The 18,321-nt window shown below is 43.4% G+C and overlaps 2 protein-coding genes across 2 annotated transcripts in view; both read left to right on the top strand.

Moving 5' to 3' along the window:
- The first annotated feature begins 221 nt into the window (after positions 1 to 221).
- TIGD4 (tigger transposable element derived 4) lies at positions 222 to 2,529 on the top strand. Its single transcript, XM_035113246.2, has one exon. The coding sequence runs from the start codon at positions 256 to 258 to the stop codon at positions 1,804 to 1,806; it is 1,551 nt and encodes a 516-aa protein (XP_034969137.1). The 5' UTR covers positions 222 to 255; the 3' UTR covers positions 1,807 to 2,529.
- A 9,003-nt stretch (positions 2,530 to 11,532) lies between these two features.
- The window catches only part of TMEM154 (transmembrane protein 154), a 31,307-nt gene continuing 24,518 nt past the window's right edge, over positions 11,533 to 18,321 (top strand). Inside the window, exon 1 of the mRNA XM_035113456.2 lies at positions 11,533 to 12,343. Coding sequence (XP_034969347.1) covers positions 11,983 to 12,343 — 361 coding nt within the window. The 5' untranslated portion in view covers positions 11,533 to 11,982. The remainder of the gene's footprint in view (positions 12,344 to 18,321) is intronic.

Here is an 18,321-nt window from a genome sequence, read left to right as displayed (position 1 = left end):
TATTCTCATTGGGCAAAGATACTAGAAGGGCTTGTTTGTGCTCGTTCCATAGCTGTGTGCTTGTGATATACAAGAATATACCCATGGCATTGCTACTTTAACTCTGACGTTTATTTATTAACACAGTGACGTTTATACCATGAGATCAGGGTACTCATTTGAAAGCCAATCTAATTAAAGCACTTGAGGATAGCGAGCTGACAGAACGAATGTCTCTAGATGCATTTGAGCCTCTGAGGGAGTTTGGGGTGTACCATGGCGGAGTCTTCAGATGCTCCCTCACTTCTGCCTGCAGTAAGGAAGAAGAAAAGCTTATCAATCAAGGACAAAATTAGTATAATAGCTGCAATAGAAAGTGGCAAGAAGAAGACAGACATTGCGGAAAGGTACGGTATAAAGAAAAACTCCTTGTCCTCCATCATGAAGAACAAAGATAAAGTTTTAGAAGCCTTTGAATTGTGGCAATTTGACCCTAAAAGAAAAAGGTTAAGAACTGCATTTCATACAGATCTGGAAGAGGCACTGGTGAAGTGGTACAGAATGGCTCAGTGTTCAAATATACCAGTGAATGGGCCGATGCTACGCTTCCAAGCTAATGATTTTGCACAGAAACTTGGACATAACGATTTTAAATGCAGCAATGGCTGGCTAGATCGTTTTAAAGCAAGGTATGGACTGGCATTCAGATCTCAGCCGGTTGTAGCTACTGCTCGTACTACTTGTACCACTACTGCTACCACTACAGAGGATACAGCAACTGCTTGGCATCAAAATATTCTGTCTTACTATTTAAAGGTTTATCAGCCAAATGATATATTTAACATGACGGAGACAGGATTGTTTTATCAGATGTTACCTAGTCCTACTTTTACATTTAAAGGAGAAACATGCTCCCTGGGAAAACTAGGCACAGAAAAAATAACTGTAGTGGTTGGCGTAAATATGGATGCTTCAGAAAAACTTCCGTTGCTTGTTATAGGAAAGAACAAAACTCCCTGGTGCTTTCAGGGTGTCACATCACTGCCTGTGGAATATCAGTCAACTACTATGGCACAGATGACTTCAGAGCTGTTTGATCAGTGGGTGAGCAAACTTGACAAGAGATTTCAAATGCAGGAGCGTCACATCATTATTTTTGTGGACTCTTTCCCTTTTCACGCAGAGGTAAGGAATTTAAAGTCTATCAGACTTGTATCCTTTCCTTCTTGCTCACCCTCCAGATTTACAGGTGTGAAACAAAATATCACCAAGTGTCTGAAAGTAAAATACCGGTGCCTTCTTATCAAGAGATTTGTAGACTGTGTTGAAAGTGGTAAGGAATTCACGCTGACTTTGCTTGATGCAGTTGACATGTTATACTTCTGTTGGAGGGCTGTATCTCCAGGAACAGTTGTTAAAAGTCATAGCAAAGAAGGGTTTAGATCACAAACTGGGGAAAACATTGATGAGGACACAGAAACGGAAATTAATTTTGATTTGGCTGCCTATGCTTTGGCAGCAGGAGTTGAGTTTCCAAAAGGCTTGTCTTTGGAGGAATTTGTAGCTTTCAATGATGACTTGATAAATTGTGAAATGCCTCCTAACACTGAAATATCACAGGCTAAAAAATGTACTTCAAGTGGAATTTATGAGAAGGATGAAGATGATGACTTTCCAGGATGTAAACACCCCTTGCCATCAAAGAAGGAGGCCCTTACTGCTTTGGATACTCTTCGAAGATTTCTTAGACATCAAGATTTGAAGGAATCTCTTCATACTTCCTTCACGGTTCTGGAGGACTTTATTCACCTTGCAGCATCTAAATAAGTACTTTAATGGAAACTACTAATTGCTTAGTTCGTTTTAAAAACAACTCTATCATATAGTACAGGCCTATAAAATTTGAGGCCTATTATGCTAAACCCGGCCTATGAGCCTTGTATGGTGGATTTTGCTGCCTCCATGGAACTGCAAAAACCCGGAGAGCTGTCAAATGCCCACCACATCTTAGTGCATGGCTGGTGGATTGTGTCTGCCTTGGCAGGTCACAAACTGGACAGACCCAATGAACAATGCAAGATTTTGTGGATTGTGTTGCAATGGTGCTACCCTGATCCATAATTCTGTCTACGCTCTCAAGTTACAGTTGTATTCTTCTCACACCAGAAAAAATTCAGAGTAGCATTTGAGGCTGACAACAACCCTGTAAGGTAGATTATGGCAAGAGATCGAGGTGTATCTTTGTAAGCACTGCTGTATAACAACTAGTTTATGTTAATGCAAGGTATCCTAAAATAGTAGTTTTTCTTTCTGCATTGATTACAGTATTATGATTAGATATTTATTTATACCCTGCCTGATGGGACTCAAAGCAGCTTACAGATATAATGTTCTGTTACTGCTTTCTGTTTCTTTAGCTGAAGATGCTTCCCCAGCTCTTCCAGTCAGTAGCCCTTGAGTGGAATCTTGGCATATTGCTTTGACAAGCAATTCCCCACCATCTAACACATCTAATATTATACCCTTAAAGAGATCACATTACAAAACTAACTGTGAGATGCATAGCAGCAAAGTGGGTCAGGTTTGACATGGATGTAAAATGTGACTTGAGCTGCCAGCATGAAGTACTTTACGCAAAGTGTGTGAAGAAAACACTAAAATAAATGAAATATTTAAGACTAGAATGTACTTACATTTCACTGGCTCTGTTTCACATGATGCAGACTAAATAAGTTATTTTGTTATGAATTAAATCAAGTAACATTAACAGATAACAATATATACCCACATGCTCAGGCCTTTATAGCAGCTCAATATATTAGGAAGATGTTAAGACCCAGAGGATACAGACTGGGTATCTCCCATCCTAACCTATCTCCCTAAAGCTGAGGAAGAAACAGAACTGGCGAAGAACCAGAGGTCTGCTTAGAAAGTGTATACTTAAGTGGGCAACTGGTGCATCTTGGCACCCAGCTGGTGATCTGAAAGAGAATGGCCTGGCTTTCCTAGCGTAAAACAGCTCAGTGTGTGCCTGACCTTTGCCCTGCTTCTTTGTTCATTCTAGCACTGGATCCTGACTGGGTCTCCCTTTGCTTTGTGCCACAATTCTGCCTGCGCTTTGGTCTCTGTGCCTGGTTGGACTCCACAAAGATGGGCTGATCTCGGACAGAAGCAGAAAACGATCCAAATAACTGGTGGTATTCAACTAAGTTTTATTAAAAGCAGACCCACTGAAATTAATGAACGCGACCAAGTTAGATCTGTCGTTTTTAGTGCATCTACTCCAAGCAGCATACCACCCAAAATACTGGCTAAATATTTTCTGAGCTGTTCTGGATAAATAAAAACAAAAAACAACCCTTCCTACACAGTCTGAAATTTCCAGATGCTTCAGACTATAACTCCCACGAGCTCCAGCCATCCTGGGTAATGGATGGGAATAATGGGAGTTGCAATCTGACTGCTTTAAGGAAAACCATTTGGCTCACTCTGACTTTAGCTGCCCAGATGGGTGGGGTATAAATTAAAAATTATTATTATTATTATTATTTATTATTATTATTATTATTATTATTTAAAACTCTATTTCTCTGCACCTGATGGCAAATTATAGTGCCTTACATAAAAGTGTGTGTGTGTGTGTGTGTGTACACAAGATTCTGACTACTATTCTTACCACCACAGCGCATGATGGTGATCTCATGATATAATTTCAGCAGTACTGTTTATGGCAGTATTCTAAAACGTGTATCCCAGTACTACAGAACTTTCTCTCTCTCTCTCTCTCTCTCTAATATATATATATATATATATATATATATATATATATATATATATATATACACACACATACACATATATATATACATATATACATATATAATATGTTACTCTGCCCATCTGGTTGATGGTTTTCTTTTCTTTACGTTGCTTAATTCATGTTTATAGGGGGCAGGATCAAAGGCACTTTGCAAAAAATACCATACACAAATTACATAATCTTTGGAAAGTGATCCTGAGTATGTACTTTGGCTTAAGAATGTAAGAGTGCCAGAGAGCAACTTAGAGGTTTATTGGCAGGGCAACAACTAAGGCTATGCACACATTGCATTTATTCTGGCTCTAGAGTGCTCCCACTGCTGGTTTTTGAAACCGTGTACACGTGACATTAGTCGCAATCCATGTCTATGATGTAGTTCCTCAAATAACAGAGGACAAGTTTGCTCTATCTTCTCCATGACAGCCACCCAGATATTTGAAGACTGGTATTATACCTACCCACTGCCTTAATCTTTACAAGGTAAATTTATGGTGGTATGGTTTAGCATTGATTCCACTTATAAAAGAGAGCATTGCTGTTACCTCATCCCTGCCTTTGTATGTCTTGGGATGTGGTAATGTTGTTTCCTGAGTAAACAGTCATTGAATGACACTCTCACACACCTGGAAGAAGAAGAAAAGAGAATTATGTTAATACTATTTGAGTTAGGGATAAGGTAAATACATTACCATAACACTGCTAACAAAATGCATCACACAAAGTTTCCGTTTTATTACTTGGTCTGTAATTTCATTTTCGGGTTGTGTTGGTCCTTCCCTAGCAATGTCCCTGCTCTTCCCCACTGTTATAACACTCTTGCTTCCTGTAGTTTTGAGGCCCTTCAGATTTGGTTGGTCCAACTACCTTTAGCCATGCTGGCAGGGGCTGATGGGAATTGGAGTCCGACCACTTTTGGAGGGCCACAGGTTCCCCCAGGTTGCCCCAAGGTCTTGTTGATCCAGTGTGACAGCACTTCCCCCTCCCTGCAAAATGTTGTTATGCTCATAAATCCTACTTGGGTGACTTTAAAAGGTGAACTTAGTGGACCATGAAGTCCCTTAAGAAAAATAAACCTATATTTGGCAAGTTCAGATACGCAAACAGTGGAAGCAGAAGTAAAAGAATTTAGAGAAACTGTTGAACATCGGCATTACAAAAGAAAAGTCATTTAAAGATTTATTGCTTCTTAATGAAATTTGGTTCTCTTTGGATATGCATATTCTGGGATTCATCACCCCTAGGAGCTAAATATAGTTACTCTTTTGAAAACTCTACTTTCAAAACTCTACTTTTGGGGGGTGGGAACCCTGCCTGCAGCCAGGCTTTGGTCCAGGCATCCCCAAACTTCGGCCCTCCAGATGTTTTGGACTACATTTCCCATCCTCCCCGACCACTGGTCCTGTTAGCTAGGGATCATGGCACTTGTAGGCCGAAACATCTGGAGGGCTGCAGTTTGGGGATGCCTGCTTTGGTCAGTAGAGTGTACACACAGTTATAGCCAAGAGCAGGGGAGGCTTGTGGGATTCAAGTTGTTTTTATACAGTACTAGAACTCCCAAGATCCTCCAAGTGGAGCTAACTGCAAAAGAGATACATCTAAAATTAAAGAATTGTGATCCCAGGAGTTTGAGTGCTAGAACTAAATGGAATTCACAGTCCTTCCATACCTTTCCTCCAAGGTGTCTTTATTAAGAGAACAAAAGGAAGGGGGCTCTGTGTCAGATGCCAAAGGGGTGGTGCCCCTCCTCCAGATCTTAGATAGCTAGAAGGACAAAGCCTGAGTTGGAGAGCAGAGTTTGCTGTGATGTGACCTAGAGCAGGCATCCCCAAACCTCCAGATGTTTTGAACTACAATTCCCATAATCTCTGACCACTGGTCCTGTTAGCTAGGGATCATGGGAGTTGTAGGCCAAAACATCTGGGGGCCATAGTTTGGGGATGCCTGACCTACTGTGTTTCTCATATTTTAAGGCATCCCTACAAAATAAGGCATGGCAGGATTTTCCTGAGGTGGAAAAATATAAGGCATACCTCGAAAATAAGCCGTACCAGGTGGTGGGAGCAGGTCTGTGGCAAAGAAGGGTTGCTGCTGCCGCGTTAACCCCCGGGACCTGGCTGCAGCCTCAGCGCGCAGCGCGCGCAGCCCCAAGACCCGGCTGCAGCCTCAGCGCACAGCGTGCACAGCCCCAAGACCCAGCTGCAGCCTCAGCGCACAGCGCGCGCAGCCCCAAGACCCAGCTGCAGCCTCAGCGCACAGCCCCAAGACCCGGCTGCAGCCTCAGCGCACAGCCCCAAGACCCGGATGCAGCCTCAGCGCACAGCGCGCGCAGCCCCAAGACCCAGCTGCAGCCTCAGCGCACAGCGCGCACAGCCCCAAGACCCAGCTGCAGCCTCAGCGCACAGCGCGCACAGCCCCAAGACCCGGCTGCAGCCTTTGCGCACCGCACGCTGACACCCGGGACCCGGCTGTAGCCTCAGCGCGCAGCCCCAGGACCCGGCTGCAGCCTTTGCGCGCGGACACCCGGGACCCGGCTGCAGCCTCAGCGCGCAGCCCCAAGACCCGGCTGCAGCCTTTGCCTGCCGCACGCGAAGCCCTGGTGGGAGCAGGTCTGTGGTCTGTACAGATACCGGTACCGGTACTTAATTAAAAAATAAGACATCCCTTGAAAATAAGCCATGGTGTGTTTTTTTCAGGAAAAAATAAATATAAGACGTGTCTTATAATATGAGAAACACGGTAGAGGAAAAAGCTGCAGGCTGTAAAGGCAAGGAGAGAGTCAGAACTGGGGTGTTAATGCTGTGAGCCTCTCCATCTCAGGCTCAGGTTGTATATATGTGTAAACAAACCATATATCATAAAGACACCACAGTCTCTGCTGTGCCTCATTTCCAAAAGGAAACATAAATCCTGGGTAAGTGCCTGGAACCCCTGGAATCTCTCACTGCTCAGAGAATGGGGTGAAGTCCAATACTATTTTATTTGGGCAGGGTGTATGGAATTGTATTTGTTGCCATTGTAAAGCAGTTGGGAATCAGAAATCCTTGCCAGTCTACTTCAGATTACGTAGTGACCTACCAATAGATTACAGTCTACCTTCTGCCCATTCCTCCCATATCAGATGTGATCCTATGCACACTGATTGGAAATAATCTCCATTGACCATAAAGGACATTGTTTCCAAGTAAACCTGCCAAGCACTGAGCTGGGAAGTCTGATCTAAATTACAACAATGTTGCTCCTGTGAGTTTACAAAGGAGTTAAGCAGAATATGATAGCAATCTTTAGAATTAAAAAACAAACAAATGTTTTAACATATATATATATTTTAAAAAACCAGAGCCTCAGCTTTGTTCTAGCAATTCCAAAAATTGAGACTACATATTCCTCACCCCCCAGGCATTTACCTTCACCAATTTAGGTTCAGCTTTCAAAACCACCTTAATAATGAAACGCTCCAAGCCCTTAAGATGCACATCTGTTGTTGTTAACATTAAAACCCTTCTGTAAGTAAACTGTAGCAGGTCATAGCAGGGCACTAGAGGGCGCTGCTAAAGCAATAATCAGAGTACTGTATATGTGTGGTTTGGTGTGGTGTGGGAATTAAACCCCAAAAATATCCAGCCAAAAGTTTAAAATGATATTGGTGGTTTCGTATTCTGCATAGTGTTACTTGTTCACTTTTAAATGGACCTAGACGTATTTGGTCTCTTTTCCTTGTGTACTTCTTAAATATTATGGTTGCAAGATCTTCAGTGAAGTTCTATTTTTAAGTTTTCATTTATATCAGTTCTAAGGCGATGTGGTACTTCACATATGAGGAAAGAGGATGGGGAGAGAAGAGAATACTTTTCACTCTTAAAACCCACCCTTTGGACACATAACCAGGGCAGGGAGCAAACCTGAACAAGCAATATAGCACACAAACACACCTGAGGTACTGGGTCACTTCTATTTTTCAGCCTACTGTACCTCACGGGATAAAGGGGGAAGCTATTTATGCCACAGGAAGCGTGGGGTTTAGAGAGATGAATAAATAAATCAATATGATTGCTTTAAAAAATTGAAAGTTGAACTCCGTGCCCCGATGCCACATCTGGCAGAAAGACCTGATGTAGTCAAGAGATGAGGAAGGTAATGTATTTCTGGTCAGCTGTGACGTGACCATTGGGCAGAGGGAGGCAGCTGCCTCAGGCTTCCCTTGCTGAGGGGTGGCAGCGCAGCAGCGGCACCTCCTTGACTGTTCCTCTCTGCTGGAGGGCAGAATTGGGTGTGCCAGGTAGACTGCCCTGCACCCAGTAGCCCTCAAGTGTGCTGGGGAATGCTGCTATCCTGTTGCCAGCCTTGAAGTTTGAGTCAGCTCTCGGTCCCTTCGCCTTCTGAACATGAAGGCTGGCACCATCTTGCCCTTTGCCTCAGGCAGCAAAATGTCTTGGGCTGGCTCCTTCTGTGGTTCTGCGTACTGCAGCGTTACCCTGTGCTTTAAATGAGCAAAAAAACACCTTTATTGTCTTAATCCGCCCTGCCCCCAAGTCCATGTTTTGCTGTTTTCTGGTAGTCCTAGCAATGAGTCGAAAACCAAATGAATTGAAACTCTACCAGCTATTAAGGTAGAATGAAGGGCTTTAAAAATGGCACGATCTTGTCCCCAGCAGTTGATGGCCTGCAACAGAACAGAACACAAGGCTTTGCTTCAACCCAAACCATATGCTTTGACTCTGTGCCAGGCTGGTAGCTGCTGCCACAGAAGCACCAAGCAATATGTTTTATAGGCACATTGTTGCTGGGTGTCAACATTTACATGCCAATGCTCTGCATGCTTTCCCAGCTTGCTTTCTGTTTTGTGTACTTAGCGAGGTGTCCAGGATAACAAGCCAAAAGATGGAGGGAGATACCTTGTTGCTTGGCACCAAGCCTTTTAAGATCAGGTGAGAGTTATGTATATGAATGTGGTGGAAGTCTGCAAAGGAGGAGTAACTGCGGGTGCATTCGCACATTCATTTTATGAACCGAAGTCTGTAGGGGTGCTTTCGGTGTGTCTGGAGCTGTGCACCATATCTTTAAGAGCACGTACAAAGGGATCAAATGTAGCTATTTTGGTAAGACACTCTGAATGCCAGACCCAATCTCCATCCACGTATCTGTCACATTTATTTCCAACCCATTTTCTAAGGAGTTCAGGGTGGGGGAATTGGGATTACCAGTATCCCATTTTATGGTGTTGGCAAACACTGCAAGGTCACTTTAGGTCACTTCCAGAGACAACCTGCTCAATGAGCACTCATCCTGATTTGTTTTAGGGGAGGCCAGGTGATGTTGCAAGTGTTTTTTCTCACTTTCTGGTGCATATCCCCATCACTTTTCTTATCAGATCTTTGGGGAAAGCAGAGTTTGTTATGCACCACCTCCTAAGCCACTACAATCATGATGACACCTGAATCTGCCAATACATGACTGAATCCAACCGGAAAATAGTGGCAGTCGGGAAACACCCTAAGCAGAAAGATTAAGGGTTGCCCAAGTCCACCAAGTGAGCCTTATGGTTGAATGGAGAAGAAGACTAGAAGTCAGATACCCCTAATCAGTTTTAACTGTCCAATTGTTTCCGACTATTTCAAACTGGGTGCGGTTCCTTTTGGTCTCTGCTCTGCAGGTAGGGGCAGATACCTTTCACAATTGGCTTTGACTTACACAGGAACATACGAAATGGCCTTCTTCAAAGTCAGATCACTGCTCCTTCTAACTTCTTGACACTGATCAGCCATGGATCTGCAGCGTTTGACAGGTGTATGCATATGTCTATTCTAAACAGATGTGAAGAAACTGAGATTTTGGGGAATTTAGAGAATTATGTTTCAAAAATATCAATGGATGGTTTGGTTATCTTTAGCTTCATTCTCTGTGTTGCTCGCCTGTTTTGGTGTGTGTCTCTTTCCCCACTAGGTTTCAGTCTCCAACAAAATAGAACAATATTTATATATTTTTGTGTAGCATAGTAAGTAAGGTAAGTCTTCAAAACTTCATCTATATTACAGATGAATTTATAATTATATAAAGGGCATTCTCTGCCTTAAGCCACCTTTTGTGGAATTCCCTCCCTACAGAGGTGCATCGGAATCAAGAATACAGAATCACAAAATTGTAGAGTTGGAAGGGACTCTGAGAGTCATCTGGTCCAACCCCCTGCAATGCAGGAATTCAACTAAAGCATTATTAAGAGCTCTAGTTCATCTTGCTTGTTTCCCCATACTCGATGCATTAGTATAGAGACAATTGACATCACGAATCATTTCCTCCAGCTGCTTCCTTCTTTTAGTTTCTTGCTGTCGGGGTCTTGTATCCTTGGCCTGCGCAGAGTATCATGGGAGTTACAAAGCCTCATGGGCCTCTGGCCCCAGAGAGAGAGATTGGCCTGGGAATCTAAACTTTTGAACCTCAGGAAGGAGGATCTGATGATTTCCACCCTGTTCTGTGACTGTTCTTTGATCCCGTGTACAATTTCCCCAACCTTGCAGCTGTGAAATCTCACATTCCTGCGTGATAAGAAATTAGGGAGGAAGGGCCGTCCGGTGTGTCTGGGAACTGAAAGGGCTAATTGCCTTACAGGTTGATTAATGAGTAAACACAGGGCATCTGTGTAGCATCCTAATTGATTGACAAGACAAACGGTTGTGGATCTTCTGATTGGATTATTCAAATGTAAAACTAACGGAGATTGGCTAATGACCTGTAAGCCCACGTGGGAATACCTCGAGGGTTTTGGGGATTTAAGTCTGTAAGAAGTAAGCTCTATTGTCCTTTTGTCTTGCAAAATGGCCCAGCAAGGTGCTGCTGCTTTGTTCCTTTTCAAGGAGCCTAAGAGAGACTGAGGTCTGCTGATGGCTCTTGACTGCAGCCTGCCTGGACGGAGAGACGCAGTCTTGATTTCAATTTTACCTTAAGTTTGTATCCGTAAGTTAGCTATACTTTTCTTGTTTTATCTTTGTATTCCTTTTTCTTGAGAACTGTTACATTTTGTATTGTTTAATCCTCTTTTACAATAAATAGTTAAAAGGTATTTCTTTGTGGATCTTGGTCCTTTCTGGTTACACTGCTAATTCTAGTCCTCAGCTGCTTTGTCCTCTACCAGGATAAGTGTTAAGTGTTGGTCCCAGTTGGCTTTAAGAAGCACCCGGGTGGTGGCAGCTATACCATTGCAGGAATTGTTTTGTAACCTTTGTTAGAGTCCCTGAGTACAGCTAGATCCTTTCCCATGTAACGTGGGGCAGCCAAGCGGGCTCCGGATGGAGGGCTGGTGTGCCGGTGGGGAAAGACATTGAAGGTGCTGCAGGGCTTTAACACCACACTTGCCCTTTAGCAGGTTTCTGGGAGCACCACTTTATTTTCTTGTGCATCAATGAAGCTATTATCTCCAGTACTAGGTGTTCTTCTTATGCTTGTAATATTGCCTCCCTCCCCGTCACTGGAACCTTTGCTATATAGCTTTCATCAAATGCTGAAGATGCACCTCTTTACCTTGACCTTATAACTTCAGGTGTGCATTTTCAGAACCCACCCTTTATTATGAATGCTTTAACCGGTTTTTGATTTTGAATTGTTGTAACCGACTCTTGGACCTGATGGTGAAGGGCAGGCAACAAAATCAGTAGTAAATAATAGTGATTGAGAAGTATTTTATTATTGTGTTCAGTTATTACTAATAAAATAAATATTCAAAAGTTATTATTAGCCTGCATTCTCAGAAAATATGGATATTACACATATGATTGAATTTTACTCATTTGCACATTATAAGATCTTGGACTCAGCTATACTGCTGCAAATAAAATGTTTTAAATATGTTGTAAAGTGACACTAGATGGCAACAGTGAGCTATGCCAAATTCAATGTATTTTTCAAAACGTTTTTAAAGCATTTTCACAGCGTTTTTAATATGTGTGTAGATTCCACCCTTGTTGCTCTGATGCTTTTTGGTGAGCAGCACCATTTGAATGTTAGGAAGGTTTATCTTGCAGGCTGAGAAGCAGGGTGGGGCGGTTGCAAAGGCAACTGGCTTCTCTGTTGAAGTTGCACTGTGAATCATGCTGTTCTGTTAGGCGAAGAGGCTCTCTCCCTAGGCGTGGTGCAGCCTGGGGGACAATGATTACGCTAATGTGCAGTTACTTACCTTTTCCAAGCACTTGGGCATGTGGGTTACATTTATCTGCCAGGGTGGAGCCTCAAACCAGATTTGCCTGGCAGAGTGTCTGTGGCAGGATCGCCAGCAGTTAGTCTGGAATCGAAGTCTGGAATCCTTCGGTGAGCTACTTGGAGTGCAGAGTGGAAGAAGAAAGAGGAACTATTGTGCTGCTGGGTCCCAGTTACGCAAACCCCCCTCTGACACTTCACAGATGGAGAGAGAGAGAGATCATACTCCTGTGCATGAGTGGGTGGTGCTAAGGTCAGAGTCAGGAAACCTAGCAGCAAGTAGAAAGCAGGAACTAAAATATATCTGCAAACAGATGGCTTCAGACACCAAAAGCAGTGAAGCAAGCTACACACTGAACGGCAAGTCAACTTCGTATTATGTACACATCTATGAACATTGATGCCATTTAGACTATTTTACACCAAGGCACCACACTATTAACTAGCCCAGTGAGTCCATAGTAGCAGAAAAAATATATATTATTATAGAATATTTGGGGGCATGTGAGGATTGCTCTGCCTTTCAAATGGAGCAACTGCAGCCTCCCCTCTCGACAAAATCAGCAGTTGCCTTTAAAGGAATACATTTTCTGCCAGATTCTTAGCTTGCCTCAGTGAGATCTTTGAGCTTGAGAATTATAGCTAACTGTAATGTAAAGGGGATAGGAGGGAACTTGCCAACAACTTTGGTAGGCAGTTTCTTCGTGACGTTTCCTCTGTGTTTCAGTTTTAGGTGTCACAGGCATGTATATTTGTGCATCAGTTTGCAAATTTATCTTTAAAAAGGACTGGAGAAAAACTTTGTTTTCAGTAATATATGCTTTTTTGTGTGCACATGAATTCCCTTAATATACCGTAAGCATTTTTGCAAGCCATTTCCCCTAATATAGTTTTGTACATGGTGTTCACTAAAGCAGGCATTTGTTGTGCAGGCTTTGGGGTTGGAGAACTGCATCACAAAAGTTGGAGTGGTACAAAATTCAAAGGGTAGCTGTGTTTTGGTTTGCTTATTGGTTTGGAAGTTGGGTATTTGGTAACGCGAACCTTGTGAATTTATCTACCATTGCTATCAGAGGTTGGGCTTTTGCCCAGTAAGGGCTATGTAAAGCAAAGTTTTCCAAACTGATTCTAGACAACTGAATGGTATGCCTTTCCATGGCATTTAACTTGTCTATCCTGAACTGACCTCATTATAAAGGCTTTTGGCTTCCAGTGCACCAGTTTTTCCTGTCTGTAGGAACATATTGTTATGGGTTGGGTTGGGGGGGGTTGTCAGTCTGGAGCAGCATTCGGCAGCCTGTGCTGGTTCACTCCAGCGGAGATCCCTCTGTGGGCACGTGCGCATGCGCACGTGATTTCCGGCATCTGCATGTGTGCAGATGTGATTTCTGGCACCACAGAAGCAAGTCCCCATGCAGTGCTGCACTGGTTTAGCACAGCGCGGGAGGACTTGCCAAGCGGGTGGCTTGGTTTGGGGGCGGCTTGCGGGCCAGTTAAACGACCCCTGTGGACCGCTTGTGGCCCATGGGCCTTAGGTTGCTGACCCCTGGTCTGGAGGATACCTGTGGGTTCCTTCCAAATTTGTGATCCTATGTATGTAAGGTTAGAATTTATGAGAGGAAACCAACCAAGCCAGTTCTGTTGTTAATGGAATAACCAATAAAGTTCTGGCATTTACTGTACATGTCATAAGAGGCTGACATTGAAACAAATGGGCAAAGCTTTTCCCACCTTACCTGCTGGATGCCACATCATCATCCTAGGATGGGGAACAAAAATGGCCAGGTTCTGCATGTGTGAGTTTCGCAGATGCTGGGAGCTGGAGACACAGAGACAGGTGGACCCCAGAGCTGTGACTTGGGGCTTCCCTGGAAGCCAAATTGGGAAGCAATATCTACTAGAGTGTTAGTGCTGTAAGCCTCTCCACCCTATGCTCAGGCTGTATATATGTGTAAATAAAGTCGTATATTCTAAAGACACTACAGTCTCCATTGACCTTCATTTCTAAGGAAACCAAACCCTTGGTCAGCTCTGGTATCACTGGAGTCTCTTGTTCCTCAAAGATTGGGGTGCATGCAACAATATGATGCTGCCTTCCACAGAGTCAGATCATTGGTCCATCTATTGCATAATGTATTTTCTATTACACTGACAGACGGTGACCCAGCTCTATCTAGAGACACCAGAGATTGAACTTGGGACTGAGCTCCAGCTCTTCCTCATCTTTGTGACTGCCTGCCTGCCTGCCTCCCTGCCCGTGCTTTTGCTGGCTGACCTTCCTATGAATCCTCATTCCAGACCCTTTCAGCTCAGCCTCTCCTAGTCAGCAAATGACTGGAGTGAACCTCCAGTTAATCTGCTTCAGTGGTCCACCCTGACTCTGGTCCCAGTCTTGCTAGAACTTGTACCTTCAGCCGTCTGCATGCTCAGTAGCATATGTCATAGGCTGAAAGATTGTGATTAGGTCTCCCCAGACTGCATCTAGCCACAAAACCACACTGGCTCTCTTCTATGATCATGATTTCTACCACATTCTTCTACTGATTGCATTCTGAGCAGTTCTCAGCACAGATTAAGAACAGTGATAATAAAACATTAGGTTTAATTTCCCCAGGATTCCAAGACAGCTCCAGCCTCAAAACCCAGAAATCCAGCTCCATATAAGAAAAATGGAAGAATGGCATCATACTGTATTTCACGGGGCCACAGACAGGTGGCACTGTAAACTGCAGAGGCGGTAGATGGGCAGCCTAGGCAAGCCATAGGAAGGCAGACAGAACAGGCTGCAGCAGCAGGCTTGCTATGAAACCTCCTTCACCTGCCAACCCCTGCTGCTGGACACCTCCTCCCCAGCGAGCTTGGGGATCTGCTGTTTCTGCCCCCACTGCCAATTAGAAGTGTGGAAATGTGGCAAGAAGCAGTGGCCGCCCAGCCTCATAATCCATTGCTGCCATCACTGAGTAGAATAAAGAGTTAGATAAAGTGCCTGCAGCAGAGGAAGATCACAATGCTGGCTGGCTGCTGCCTCTGGCCTCCTACCTGACATCAGAGGTGGAAAGTCCTTTGTGAGCTTCCCACACTTCTCCACCTCCAACATTAGAGGTGCAAAGGGGAAGCACTTTGGGAGACTGTAAAGCCCTTTCTTGCATTCCCTCCCCCCACCCCCTCAACCTCTGGTGTTGCAGGTTAAAAGTGGGAGTGTGGGAATGAAGGCTGCTGCCGCCACCACTGGCACTGCATGAAGCAAGAAATGCAGAAGGTAAAATGCCAGCTTCTTGCCGGCTTCTCACAGTGGGTGCCAGGGAACCCTGCAATGGATTTTGACAGGTGGGCGGGACAACCCACCTGCCAACCATGTGGTGGGATAACAATGTCATGTGAGCAGCAAGTGAGTTCCCCCACCCACCTGGCAAAGCTGGTTCATGCAGTAGGAACTAAAGGTCCCCCACTAAGGGGTTGGTGGGGCTGAAGGGGGAGTTGATGAGCCATGGAAAAACCCCTAGTACAGGCATAGGCAACCTTGGCTCTCCAGATGTTTTAGAACTACAACTCCCATGATCCCTGACCACTGGGATCCCTGTTAGCTAGGGATCGTGGGAGTTGTGGTTCCAAAACATCTGGAGAGCCAAGGTTGCCTATGCCTGCCCTAGTACTTGGTATGTGGGTGTCACTTTTATAAAGTTTTTGTGATCTGCCCTGGTATCTATACCAGATGGAGGGCAGTTTAGAAACCAGAGAAATAAATAATCAAAAAATAAATATTATTAATATAGTATTTATTTACATTCATTATAAATATTATGTAGTTTTTGTCCTTGTTTGAAGGCACACCTCTTTATCCTGAACTTTGATACCTGTCAATACATATATAGATATATATTTAGGTCCCACCCTATTCCTTTGACTGTACTTTGCTTTAACTGAATTTATACAGCATCATATTTTTAAATGGTTGTAGCCCGCCCTAGGACCTCATGGTGAAGGGTAGGTAAGTAATCTAATCATAATCGTAATATATTCCAGAGTTGATCCTCATAACAAGTGCTGGAAAGCAGATCTGGTGAAGCCAGGCTTAGATTAACCTCCGGCCAAATTCCTACTTTCTTCATTATTCATATCCTGGAGAAAGTGTGAGGTTATTGGCTTAGACCAGCTACGGTCTGGGAAGATTGGTTTGTTAGGTGACTTTGGCAGCAAACCTTGATCCCTTCTTTAGTACTTTGAGTTCCGCCTCCTACACATTTCCATCCAGCTTGGCTCCTTGTTTTTGTGTTTTGATAACTGTTAAGTAAAGCACTCCAAAACACACAGCTACTAATAAACAAACAACAACAACCGACTCCATCGCTAGCCAGCAGATTAATACTAGCATTGTAAACCCATTAACAAGCTGGCCAGTAAATGAATCATTGACCTATTTCTCAGAGATAATAGCTGAGAAACTGTAACTGATGACCTATAAAAGCAGCCGTGTTTAAGAAAGATTAATTGCTGCACCAGACTGAGCCAAGACATATTAGCTACCTCCTGGGCTCCTACCAATCACAGACAAGGCTCCCCAGAATGCATCTACTTGCTCACCCTTTGTCAGCCAGCAGATTCTGATTCAGATTGAGGGTGCATCTGATGTGTACACTGCGCATTTGTGCTTCATGCTCTGGTAACCGGGAATCTATCTGGCACTGTTGGAGGGGAAAACGACAATAAACAGCTCTTGAGATTAGTTTTCATGTGTGACTGTGAGTGTACAGTAAATGTATTGTATGAATGGCTCCTAACATTACTTGCTTCTTTGTAACTGTCAACTGGATAAATAAATTCTACATAGCAGCGGTGATTTCACAGTGAGCAGTTAGGGTGTATTTTATTTTTAAAAAAAATAATAACACTGCAGCACCACAAACTCACACAATGTAACATTGTAGTAGGACTAAGGAGGCCTGGGTTCAAATCTCCATGCGGCCATGAAGCTCAGCCTTGGCTCTGTATTTGCCATTCAGTCTTATCTATTTTACAGAGCTGCTGTGAGAATAACAGGGTGGAAGGGAGAGAACCATGCAGGCTGATTTGAGTCCTTTGCAGAAAGATGGATTATAAATGAATGAATGAAGACTATAATCTGAAATCTCAGTTTTGAATGTGTGTGTGTGCGAGAATCCAAATCTCTTGACTCCATTCTCCCCCACTATGCACAAGGAAAACATCCAGGGTGGAAAAACTGTTAATTACTTACACCCTGAAAAATGCATTTAAAAATGCATTTAGAAATGTATCTGAAGAAGTGTGCATGCACGTGAAAGCTCATACCAATGACAAACTTAGTTGGTCTCTAAGGTGCTGCTGGAAGGATTTTTTAATTTTGTTTTTAAAAATGGTTGTGTGAATTGGTTTGGGGCCGGTAGGGGAGGGAACTAGCGTCTGGTAGTGTGGGTTACCATCTAAAATACTCTAAACACTGATAATAGGATGAACATTTTTTAAAATTTCATCCTGTGCTCTACTTTTTCTGTGGGTATGAATTGTATTCTGAATTGTATGTCAATGCAATAAAAAGAAAGTTATAGAGATAATCCGTAACATTTTCAACTACTGGTAATTATCCATTGTAAGAACCAGCATCTTTATTGTCTGCAGTCCCTTTCTGAAGAAGCAACTTGATGTGGCAGGAGGTACCTAGTGATCCTAGCATTTCCCCCCTCTGCATTTCCTGACTAACAGGGCAGGCCTTACATGGAGGGAGCAATCTTGGTGTGCAGCTAGCTGCTTTCCAGGCAGCACAATTTCCCGCCCTCTTTCCTTCCCTCCCTCTTTGTGGCATTAAGAGCAGGGTGTGAAAATGTCTAAGGCCGGCACAGCTTGTTAAATCGATATGGATCATCACACAATTGCCCACAAGTACGCCCCTGGAGATGATACTGCCGCAAAGAATAGTTTCTCATCACCTATTTTTGCTGAATGAGGATGAGTCTGACAAGCACATGGAATATGTTAAAAATGGCTCTGCCTTTTGACATTGTACAAAATGTTCAAAACACTATGCACTTTTGTGTTGGAACATTCCTCAGGATTATGCACATACAGTACTATCTATCTGTATGCAAGGATGTGGGTCTGTTTTTTTTCTATTTCTGATGTGAAAACGGAGAGGATAGTAGGAAGATGCCTCATATTGAGACAGAACAGGTAGAATCATAGAATTATAGCTAGGGTTATGAAACATCTGGAATTTCCTGGACATAACCGGAATATTGCAGTCTGAAGCAGTGTCCAAAAACTACTCTCTTTTTTTTAAAAGCCCAACAACTTTGAAATTTTTGAAATATGGCAACCCTATCATA

Source organism: Zootoca vivipara, chromosome 9 (assembly GCF_963506605.1).
Source record: "Zootoca vivipara chromosome 9, rZooViv1.1, whole genome shotgun sequence".
Lineage (NCBI taxonomy): Eukaryota > Metazoa > Chordata > Lepidosauria > Squamata > Lacertidae > Zootoca > Zootoca vivipara.
The sequence above is the reverse complement of the archived record's forward strand: the minus strand, read 5'-3'. Positions and strand labels throughout refer to the sequence as shown.

What these genes read in the sequence shown, in the direction of transcription:
- TIGD4 (XM_035113246.2), top strand. Translation starts at nt 256, where the DNA reads ATGGCGGAGTCTTCAGATGCTCCCTCACTTCTGCCTGCAGTAAGGAAG.